General features: G+C 45.5%; 1 protein-coding gene across 3 annotated transcripts in view; it reads right to left on the bottom strand.

Moving 5' to 3' along the window:
• Positions 1–4,177: 4,177 nt before the first annotated feature.
• Positions 4,178–11,899, bottom strand: part of ILDR1 (immunoglobulin like domain containing receptor 1) — a 32,523-nt gene continuing 24,801 nt past the window's right edge. Inside the window, exons 6-8 of one of the 3 annotated variants that reach the window (XM_006755338.2) lie at positions 10,189–10,320; positions 9,169–9,983; positions 4,178–4,987 (exon numbers count right to left, since the gene is read on the bottom strand). In XM_006755338.2, the coding sequence (XP_006755401.1) occupies positions 4,946–4,987; positions 9,169–9,983; positions 10,189–10,320 (989 nt within the window). In that variant the 3' untranslated portion in view covers positions 4,178–4,945. The remainder of the gene's footprint in view (positions 4,988–9,168; positions 9,984–10,188; positions 10,321–11,899) is intronic. The other 2 variants (XM_006755339.2, XM_006755340.2) reach the window with 2 other exon arrangements.

Below are 11,899 nucleotides of genomic sequence, written 5' to 3'. Positions count from 1 at the left end.
CACGCTCTGAAGGGCCCTGGCACTGAAGCCACTGGATTGCAGTGTCTGTGGGCAGGTATCCCAGAAGATGGAATTCAGCGTTTCTACAGCCCAGCAGTGCACCCCTGTTTAAGTACAGGACCAGCAGGACTCGCAGCGGGGCCCCAGGGCTGCCTGTGGAGCGGTGGTCTTGGGAGACCTGCATGCTGGAAAAGCATGCACCTGTAGTGTCCAGAGTTCTGCAGCTTTGGGGTGGGGAAACTCAGATTTTGCTGGTGCACTTATGGTGGATAGGCTCGCCATCCAGTAGCGGCACAGGAGCACCCGCAGTGAGTTTGCTAATGCAGGTGCACTGAAGCACTCTGAAGGGCCCTGGCACGCTTTGGGCAGATATCCAGGAAGGGTGAATTCGGAATTTCTACTGCCCAGGGGAGTGCATCCCTATTAGTCCAAGATCGGACCCAGCAGAGGCTCACCAGGGCTTCCCCAAAGCGCCCTGTGGATAGATGGGTTGAGGGGGAGTGAGCAACTGTGGCGGTGCAGTTCCCTGGCGCAGTTCCCTGGTGCTGAGCTCTGAAGCACACTCTGTGGGGCCCTGGCACTTAAGTTGCGCAGCTGGGTGTGTGGGGTCAGTTATTCAGGCAGAGGGAATTCCGAATTTCTACTGGGTGGCAGTGAGCCTGCGTCTGTACAAAATCACACCCAGCTTAGTCTCCCAGTGACTCCTAAGGGAGTCAATGGAGTGGTGTGCCTCGGAGACCTGTGCACTGGAGGTGCTGGAAGGAACACACAGGCGATGTCGGAGGTCTGCCGCTGGGGAGAGGGAGACTGCACTTACTGCACGTTGCTCTTTTGGCGCAGAGTCCCAGAGTCTGCAGGATTTTTGCCGGAGTGGCTGCTGGGTCATGGGCAGTTTCCAAGGCCTGTCTGGGTGGTGCTGCTGCTGAGTTCCTAGAAGAGGCTCTCTCCTTTAAGATGACGTGGGCTCCCTGCAGAGTCCCGAAGTCCAGGGAGTGCCACAGCTGTGGTAGTCTCTCCGTGTCCCAGAGAGCCTGGTCTGTCAGCCTCTGCTGCTCCTGCCGGATTTAACTGTCCCTCACTCACTCACACACCACACACATCCACACACTCTCCATTTATCCCCTCACTCACTCACTTCCTATCCCTCACCTCCATCCTGCCAGCCGCCATCTTCCTCGGGTCAGCAATAATCCCTGTTATCTCTTTATCTTTCTGCAGATTACTTGTATGGATTATTTGTTTTTTTTATAGCACCTTTGAATTTGTCTCTGTATATTTTTCATAGTAATTGCTCTGGGTGCTATTTATAATTATGTGCTGGTATCAGCATTTACCACCTCAAATGAAGTATTGAAACCTCACTTCCATTTAGGTCCCTTTACATTCCCACCTTTAAATTTCATTGTTTAGAATATTAGATGGTATTATAATTTTTGTTTTAATATTTGAATATGACATAAAATCCATAAGGAAAAGAATTGTCTATTGTATGGACTCATGCTTCTGCTCTTTCTATTGTTTCTTTTTGCTTCCTGGTGCTCAAAGTTTCCTTCTTTTTGAAGAATTTCCTTTAGCCAATCTTTCAAGGGTAGTTTTGCTAGTCACAAAATCTTTTAATTTTCATTCATCTTGTGTTTTTATTTTCCCTTCATTCTGATAGTTTTGCTAGATATAGAACTGTAGGTCACCATTTCTTTTCATTTAGCACTTAAAAATATTTTGTCATCTCTCCATCATGATTTCACATAAGAAATCCATCAAAATTGGTGTTTACCTACAAGGAATGTATTGGTTTTCTCTGGCTGCTTTCAGTATGTTTTTCTTGTGTTTAGTTTTCAAAAACTTATGATATGTCTTGGCATGAATTCTTTGGGTTTATCCTGTTTGGAGTTAATTCCACTTCTTGGCTCTCTAGGTTGATATCATTCATCAAACTTGAGAAGTTTTCAGCCATTATTTCTTCAAATGCTCATTCATCTCCACTCTTTCTTCTCTACTTTCTAAGATACCAATGAAATAAATGTTGGATATTTTTTGTCCCAGAGGTCCTAAGGCTCTGTTCTTTTCTTTTTCTAGTCTATTTTCTCTCTATTGGTCAAATTGGGTGAAATCTATTGTTCTGTCCTCGAGGTCACTGTCTGTCCTCCATCATCTCCACATTACTATTGAGCCCATCCAACAAGGTTTTTGTTTTTGTTTTTTTAATCCTCACCTGAGGATATTTTTTCCATTGATTTTTAGAGAGAGTAGAAGGGAGGGAAGAGGCAGAGAGAGAGAGAAAGAGAGAAATATTCACATGAGAAAGACACATCAATTGGTTCCCTCGGTTAGGGATTGAACCTGAACCAATTCCCTTGACTAGGAATTGAATCTGAAAACCTTTGGTCTATGGGCAGATGCTCTAACACTGAACAAACTGGCCAGGGCAACCCAGTGAGTTTTTATTTCTATTGTATTTTTCAGTTCCATAATTTCTATTTCTCTTTTATAACTTCTATTTCTTTTGGGAGATTTTCTATTTTTCATTTGTTTTAAGAGAATTTGTAATTGTAGCATTTTGTAATGTCAGCCTTCTAATTATTATCAGATAACTCTAACATTTGGTTTATTTTAGTGTTGGCATCAGTTGATTTCATTTAAGTTGTGATTTTCTTGGTATCCTGGACATTTTGTCTATCACATTCAGATACTCTGGGTCCTACTTAAATATTTTACTTTACAGGGAGGTACTTCACTTAGGTTTAGCATATTATTATTAGCTTACTCTTGTACATCCCCATGGCGATTTAATTTTCAGAGTCTTTGTGGTGTTATTTGGTCTGTCTGATGTACCCAATGCTGCTGGGGCTTGTGCTGGTCTCTGTTAATGCTGCCTGAGTGTGTGGGAGGAATTTTCTCTGACTGGATTGCCAGATACTAGTATATCTTGGTGAGGGAGGGGTGTAGAGAAATCCTTCTATTGGTACCCTCCAGCTATGCAGGTTTCTCAGCCAGGGAGGAGAGTCTCAGTTCCATGGAGACAAAGTAGCTTCTGGGACCAGGCTGGTAGCTATAGGGCTTCTAATGGACAGGTGCATTTTTTCTGGTTCCACCTGTCAGCCCTAGTGTCTCTGAGCAGGGGAGGAAAGTCTCCATTCCTTGGGAACAGAGATTTTCCCAGTTGGGCCAGCTGCTTTCCTTGGTTCACTCTTACTGGTTCCTCCTGCCTACCTCAGTATCTCTCCATGGAAAAGAGGATTCTCAGACCCAGCAGGGAAGGAAAATGCATACCCTATTTTTGGCAAGGCTCCCAGCTGCTTCCCCAGCAGTCATCAGAGGGTCTTCTACTGGATCCAGGGGGATGAATGAGCTGAGATACCTTTTATTGCTATGTGGCAAGTCAGAAAATGCCAAGTTTGGGTGGCCATCTTCTATTGATTGAGGGACACAAGATGACCTGCCTTTGTGTTGTTCTTCAGGTCCTGAGTTCCCAAACCAGCTTGTCTTTTTAGCACCATTCAGAGTTTTCCTTTGCTTGTTTCTTGTGCCACTTTCAGGATTTATAGAGCTGTACTAAGCAAGAAGGAGCAGGGGAAAAAATCTATGCCATCTTGCCCTGAACAGAAGTCCCTCATCTACTGAATTTGATGTATTTATTACCTATTAAAATTTCAATTTTTTCTGCTAATTTACACTCAATTACATTATGGAAATAAAAAATACCAAAGACACCTTTTCCCGAAGCTGGCATTTAGCTTATTTTTCCAACATATAATTAACGAGACTGGGGGGCAGGGGATGGTTATGTCCACACAATAGGATGTACATTGAGCTTGGGGCCAAACACATAAAGATACTGTTAAGGAACACACACACACACACACACACACACACACACACACACGCACGCACACACCTTCTCACAGGCCATATCCTTATAGTCTTTTTAAGGAGGGTCTCTACATCAAGCACAAATGGATTCATGAAGCCACCGAGGGTCTTGGGGAAAATAGGAGGGAGTGGTAGAGCTTACTATAGAGAAGGGGCAGCCCCTCCTTCGGGGGTTCTGAGTGGCAAAACCTGCCTGGAAGGTTCTGCCTGTGAAGACTGAGTGGTGCCAGGAGAAAGGCGGCTCCAGAATTCCTCAGGGTGCCCTGGCTCTTCTCTGAGCTTTAGTCAGAAAAAAGGCTCAATCCAGTCAAATGCGCCAAAGTAGGTATTTATTTGGGGCAGAATCCTCACACCAGTACATTTTTATTTCCTTCTTATTTATATACTCTGTTGTTCCCAAGAAACATTTAAAGCAATTTTAATGGCTACATACCATATACAAAAATATAAGTTAGATATAAGCAAAAACATAAAATGAACAAAAGGAAAACAAGCTGGTACAAAACTGCTTCTCTGCTACACTTGGAATAAATGGCTCATGAGAGCACACTGCTGGGAGTATTTCCTGTGCCATCTCTTACTGGGCCCTCATGGGCACTTGGGACCAGGCACGGGGGCAGCAAGGTGGGAGGGACCCTCTAGATATGCTATAGAGTGAGTGAAGTGCCCATGGAAAGTATCCTATCGTACTCCATAGATTTCCTGCTCCTGAAACATGTTTGACTTTTTTCTTAAAGATTCCTGAGTTCTCACGTTGAGAATGGCCATGGTTCTGAGTAGTGTAACCTAGTTGAAGACTCAGGCAATTAAGTTCTTTAGGAATCACATCTCACTTGGGTCCATTACAAGTCAGAGACTGTCTAAATATTCAGAGAGTGTGAACCAAGTCTGAAACTAAGTCATTAATTCCTAAAACTCTTGCTTTTAAAATTCTTCTATTTGATTCTCAGAATTTAAGCCAAAAGTTGTAAGATACAGACTTGCAGTGTCCTTCCCAAGTCACCTGGAAGTGTAGGTGATACCGATGATGTGCAGGAGCCGAGAGTCACCACAGGAGTAGTGCTGCATCCGGTGACTAAATGACCACACTCCTTCCACTATGGGAGCTGTCTTTCTCCTACGGAATAGAACAGAAAAACCCACTCAGCTGAGTTTTGTTTTCTATGCATAAAATACACAAGGTGGTTTTGATTTAGGTGAAAATCTAGGTGAGTGGTGGCTGCTGGGACAGCAGATCTGAATCCAAAAAATATTTAACTCTTCATGAAGCCAGACTTTCTTCCTGGGTTAGGTTTCTCTTCTTTCCTATCTCTCTGGAGCCTCCCCAAACATCTTTAATTTCTGAAAATTTCTTGAAGTCTCATTCACTCTACATTTTTTATTTTTAACACCTTTAAGCCTCCCTTACACTGAAGAAAAAAGGTACCTTGTTCCATTCATCAGTCTCTCCCCCATTCATTCATGATGACATGGCCCAGTCTCCCTTTCTTATGTATATACTCCTGAACTATTCTCAACCCTTGTCTAAAAAGTTTGGCTTCATATTTTAGTATTTCTCTGAAGTTATTTTTCAAAGATCAACTAATTACCTCTTCCTGACCAAACTCAGTGGCTTTTCTTCAGACACAACTTCTCTTGGTCTTCTGTCTTTTTCAACTTGCTCTATAAGGTCAAGGACTATGGTTTACATTCCTCATATTTCTCTAACTTTGTATGGTAGGGGATTGTTTTATTTAGGTTTTGACTATCTACAGCTGTACTACATGAATGTTACCTTTCTTATCTTATTTGAAATGGCAAGATACAGTATCTGTCCTAAAACATATTGTTCAAAATGCACTGTTTATGTATGTTGCTACTCTTAGAAATTCTGTGTTTCCAGTTTGTCAGAAAAGTGAGTTTTAGGCACAGTAGTTTCTAATTAAAAAGCTATGGGATGAATGCTCTCTGACACAAAGGAAAGCAACAAAGTGGCACAAAGGGAACTTTTCCAGGGTTTGCTATAGAAAAATCTAGACATTATCAAGGAATAGACATTCCTTGTAAGAAGATGAAATATCCTGCTCTAAAAAAAGTGGTGTTTTTTTTTTTCATTAAGTCAAAGAGTCAAAAACAATCCTGGATTCTCTATAGAAAGTTTGAGTTTAGCTTACAGAGGAAAGGATGCATTAGTTTTCTCTTAGAACAGGTTTTAGAATGAGTACGTACAGGCCAAGTTCGGAACAAGCCGGAAGTGGCTTTCTGATAGGGTGGATAGAAAAGAATGATAATCAGTTTGAGGGAGACCAGAGCCTAGGGGCCACTCAGTCTGAAACCAGTGGGTTTTAAAGCTCTGTGTGACTGCTGCTTCTCATATTTCTGAGGTTGCAGCCTTTGGTGGAATAAAAAGATCAGCAGACTTAAAACGAGATCTCAGCTAGTGCCCTAGTTCTGGCGTCAAGTGGGAGATTCCTCAACAGAACTTCCCTTTTCTCTTGGACACTGTGCAGAGAATAGTTCTTACCTGTTTTGCATTCCCATGTGATCATTCACATGAAAACCCTTGTCTGTTGGTATCTACTTGTTACACATTATTCTTGAGAGAGAAGATTTCATGTGCACCAAAAGATTTTTAAAAATTTATATTGCGCCAAATATCAATGAAGTATTTTTAATAAGTATTTTGTAAAAAAGTTATGGAGAAGGATAACTGTTGAAAGCTTGTAAACAAACCTCCAAGTTATACATAATCAAAGATCACCATCTAGTGGCCCAATTGTATTATAACTTCTGAAGTTAGCTGCAAGCTCCAAAGACTTCAGAGGCCAGGGAGTGTGTGGAAAGCATCCAGCCCCACCGAGCAGAGGAGAAAAGAAAAAGACTTTGGTCCCACTAAAGGCATTCAAAATTCAAGTTACATACAAAACACTGTGCCCTTTAGACCAACCAATCTTCCAAATCAAGTTTCGGTCCTGGGCCTCTGATCACTCAGACTATGAGTGGACAGTGGGAGGTGATTAAAGTAAAGTGATAGCTCTTTGGGAGATAAACTCAGAGACACCCAAAACAATGAAGGCTTTTAAAATGACCTTCAGCGAAATCTCTGCCTCTCACCAGTAAGTTCATAATAAAAAATATGGGTTGCTTGGGGGTACATCTGGATGATAAAGGAAGCTTTCAGAAAATGAAGAAATAATATCATCAGAAAACATGACTGCCCCACACAACATGACTGAAAAGGGCACAGGTCTGAGAGTCAGAGACTGTTCTAACTCTGGCTTCACTCCCTACTGATGGTGTGACTTTGGACATGTTCCTTAATCTCACTGAGCCTCACAGAGCTTTTTAAGAATTATCTATAATAATAAAAGTGTAATATGCTAATTAGATTGGAAGTCCTTCCGGGCGAAGCCGGGGCTGCGAGGGAAGCCTGGGTCCTGGGTGCCAGAGGGAAGCCGGTGCTGGCAGCCGGGGGAAGGAAGGCCTACTCTTGCTTGAATTTTGTGCATTGGGCCTCTACCCCTATATAATAAAGAGCTAATATGTTAATTAGACTGGACAGTGGAACAACCTTCTGGAATGACTTTCCAGAATGACCTTCCGGAATGACCAGTAGGTGGGGGCAGCGGGGTCACAGGGCTGCGAGGCAGCTGGGGCTGTGCAGGCCAAGCCCCTAGCACGAATTTCGTGCATTGGGCCTCTAGTATGAAATAAGCATTGAAAAGGGCTTACCGTAGTATCTGGAACATAATTGGTATTTCTTTTACCTTCCTCTAACTTACAAGAAACCTCATAATTTCACTTAAAGAGAAGAAAATAAAGACAAGAAGATACTTAAAAGAAAATGGGGTTTGGATTTGGGGCCAAAAACTGGCTTTGAAATTGCATTTCTTTGCTGAAATGGAGAGATAGTTTAGTCACTATCTAATTGAAGTAACAGCAGTTGTCCCAGCTCTAACACTCTGTGTTTTCTTTCAGGATGTAATTTTCTTACTAGTAGCTTGAAGGAAGAGTTGTATCCAATGTAAAATGAAGACAGTAGTACCAATCTCACAGGGGGTTATAAGGATGAAAAGAGATGTAGCATAGATGTCCAGAGCTCCGTATCACTTAGGATACTACTAATTTTCATTATTACTGCTCATTGCCTCTCTCATGGGACATCTGTGAAAGTATGACATAATTGATTATTTCAGCAATGCCTGCAGGCCTTTGCTACCTTCCTCACTCTCTGGTCAAAGTCCTCCCCTAGAAAGACCAGCACTGTGGCTCTCACAAGGTGCCTGCTCCTTTCCACGCTCCATGCATGTGACTGGATTTTAAACCAATTACAGCAGAACTTGCATTTCCAAGTGAGAGTTGAATCCTTCAGTGTGTGTGAGAGACTAAAACTCTTGTTCCTGTAATAGCCCTCTACTCTGGCAACTTCTCTCAGAGCTTACTCCATATCCCTTTATCTCAACAGAACTGAAACAGGAAAAGATTCTGGTCAAAAGAGAAATATATTTTTGTGGGTAGCTTCTAAGTCAGTTCTGAAGGGAGTTCAGGAATATTTTTTGAGCAGTGACAGCTTAACTTTGCAAAGTGACAACACTAAAAGAATACAACAATTTGGGAATATTAATTATAAAATACGTTTTCAAAGTCACTTTTTTTTTTTAAAAAAAAGGTCTTATTCAGAGGCCCCAAAAGGCCTACATCAATCCCTTTGTATCCCTTTTAGGCTGGAAAGCTCCCTCATACCTCGTGGCAACCCTGCCTGTTCACTGAACCCTAAAGTGTGTATATGTATACATATCTCCAAATCAGTCCAATGGTCCTTTCCCAGGAAGGTGGCAGGGGAGGGCTCAGAGGCCTCCCCTTGACTACAATGCTGTCTTGCACACTGACGTGAGGCACCCAGAGTGGCACATACATCCTCTGTCGGGCCAGGTGTTCTAATTTAGGGTATGGAAATACAGTTGCTAAGTAAAGCAAAGCAGCTGTGACAGGAAGTAAAAGCCTTAGCCATCAAGACCAGTGTTCAAGTCCTAGCCCCACTACTCACTTGGAGCTTAATGATTCTGAGCCTCACTTCCTCACCTGTGAAATGGGGGGACCTGAGGATGAGAAAGCCCTAAGCATCCAGCACCTCCCCCAACCTTGGGGCTCACTAGGTCCCTTCTAGCTTATAAGAGGTGTCTCACCGAGCCCACAGGGCTCGAAGTGCAAAACAGGGAAGAGGTACCCTCAGCGGTGGCCTGTGTCAGGTGTGGCCAAGCCTGGCTGAAGGGTCCTTTCTGCCCATGCCCTACCCTCAGCAGGATGCCCCAGGCTCACCGAGCGCCTCTCCACATTCCCTTTTTTCCTGCCATTCTTGCCTGGGATGACATCCAGTGAGCGGTAGCTGGGCGGCTTCTCCTCAGGCCAGTTTGGGGAGTGGGAGCGGCGGCGGTGGGCCCCCCGGTTCCGGGGTTGCCTCTCCTTCTCCTCCTCCGAGCTCCAAGAACTGAGGCCTGAGGGCAGGGGAGGGGAGTAGCTTCGGGGCCTGCGCCTCTGGTGCCTGTGCGCGCTCTCCCGGGGGCTGGGCCTGCGGGGTCTGTCTGGGTAGCGGCTCCTGAGAGGCAGGTGCGTGAACCGCCAGCGGTCCTCACTGGACGAAGGGACATCGCTGAGGCTATCCCTGTCTGACCAGGGCCTGGATGATGTGTTCGGCCTGGAGCTGCGGTGCCTTCCACTCCGAAGCTGGTCCAGCTCCCTTCCTTCCAATGGCCAGCGCCTAGGCTGCCGGTCCTGCAGCTCCTGGTGGAAACCAGAGTGGTGGTGCTGCCTCCTCTCCTCCCTCAGATCCCAGGCTCCAGGGGGAATTGGAGCGAGCCAATGCTGGTGGGAGGAGTTGCTGGTCATCAGAGAAGATGGCAGGTCTCTCAGTGGGGGCAGGCGGATGATTCTGCGTTCCACGACCTCGGAGCCCAGGGAGGATAGCATACTGCAGGGTTGGCCAGATATGGCTTTGAGGTTAGGGGGTAGGGGCTGGGCTGGGTTGAGGTTCCGCAGCTCTTTCTCCAAATACTCTAGGACACCGTTAGTGATGGGAGGGTGATTGGTGGGCTGGGTCATTGGCATTTGTGGGAGGCTGGATCGCAGGGACAGATCTGTATGGAAACAAGGACAAGAACATGCAGAAAAGCTGGCTCACAGAATGCTCCTCAGAATCAGGGTACCAACATGCCACATGCATCCCCTCCCATCCTCAGTCACAAGGATACCCACCATCCTGGTCAGGAAGGCCCTGAGGTAGCCCGTGCTCCTACTCTTGCCCTCTTCCCTCTCCCACCCTACATCTCTGGCACAGTTTACCTCGCTGAAGCAGCTGGTTCATTGGATAGGATGAAAACTGAGAGCTCCTGTCCGCCCCCCAGTATAGGGGTTTTTCCATCATCTGAGGGCCTAGGGCCTGAGCCTGCTTCATGTAGCGGTGGCGGGCCAGGGCTGCAGGGGAAAAAGGAGAAATGCAGACCCTCAGCCAGGGAAAGGCCCACACCTCCCACTTCACTTCTCTCCATCTAGTGGCCTTGCCAAGAGGCCAGTTTCTCTCCTCAAAGTTCACCTATCCTGCATGGGAGTAAGAGGTTAAGGGAGTAGTGAATCAACTGCTCCTCCGGGAAGAAACTGGGAATAAATTCCGTAGGCAAAAGTAGGAATCCCACACCCCGGGATTATACCCTTAAAATTGACTTCCTCGTCTCAGAAACACTTAATCACCCTGCCCATTCCCAAGGTCAACTACAATGCGCAGGGATATACATGGGTAATGAGCAGGCAGTGAAATCTCAGGCCACAAGCCAACAAGGCCGTCAGCCACAGGCCAAATATAGAAGGTACACATGCAAACAGTTTAGAGGAGGCTATGAGTCAGGCGTGGCCAGGGAAGCTCAGGGCTGCCTGCTCAGAGTGGAAAAAGAGAAGGACGTAGATGCTGAGGTCAATGGGCAGAATTACTGGTAAAGTGGGTAAGAGATCAACTGAAGGACTTATATGCATGCATATAAGCATAACCAATGGACATAAGACACTGGGGGGTAGGGGAGGCCAGGGGATTGTCAAGGGTGGGGAAAAAAGGAGACATATGTAAAACCCTTTGTAATACTTTAAGCAATAAAACTAAAAAAAAGAGAATGTTTCTAGTTAGTACACCAGCCCTGGTTGGAGAAAACCAGTGGGAGGAAGGCAAGAGAATGCAAAAAGCTGGAGTGGACCTTCTGTACTCTTCTCCTCACTTTGCTAAGTGTTGAGGTTTTCCCCAAGCAGGAAGAATCTCTCAGAAGTGGGGTGGAGGCAGAGAAGGGAGAAGAGAAATACCATTTCCTTTCAGGGCAAAGAAAAGAACATAAAAAAGCAGCACAAGGGATCCATGGAAATGTCACTCCAGTCCCCAACGTGCAGCTAACCCACAATGAGTGCATGTTAAAAAAAAAAGCATGTAGTTGGTTTTGCTCATGAATTTCTATTTTGAGGTAATTTTGACGAGTGCCACATCTCCCAAAGTCCCTGTCCATCCATGCATGTAGAAAATGTACTTGTGTGTTTGAGTGCAGGAATTGCCTGCCCCAGGCTCCCAGCAGCACTCTCACCTCCTCTCAGTTCCCCAAGCCCTGTGTCACCTCACCCCCTCACCCCAAGCAGCAGACTGCTTGAGGCTTCCTCTTGCCACAGGAGGAGGGAAGAGAAGGCAGGCCTTCTGGACCCAGCTGCACAGGATGGGTGATTTGTTGAGGCCAGCAGTTAAGGGGCCACCTGGACAGCTACCCAGTGGCTCCAGTGTAAAATAAACTTCCAGCACAACAGGATGTGGTTGCAGCAGAGCCCCCCAAAATGTCTGGAGCTCCAGCCCTAATGGTGAGTCACAGCCCAGCCTGGAGGAAATCAGATGCAAACTAATAGCAGCTCACCCAGTTGCCACACTTTCAAGCCAACAGACAGCACTCTGGACCCTCCAAAGACAAGTCCATTAGCCCAGCACTTTCCTCTCCTTTTTGCTAACAGATGCCTCCCACAGCTCTCCACGAGC

The sequence above is a fragment of the Myotis davidii genome, unplaced genomic scaffold (assembly GCF_000327345.1).
Source record: "Myotis davidii unplaced genomic scaffold, ASM32734v1 scaffold292, whole genome shotgun sequence".
NCBI classification, from domain to species: domain Eukaryota; kingdom Metazoa; phylum Chordata; class Mammalia; order Chiroptera; family Vespertilionidae; genus Myotis; species Myotis davidii.
The sequence above is the reverse complement of the archived record's forward strand: the minus strand, read 5'-3'. Positions and strand labels throughout refer to the sequence as shown.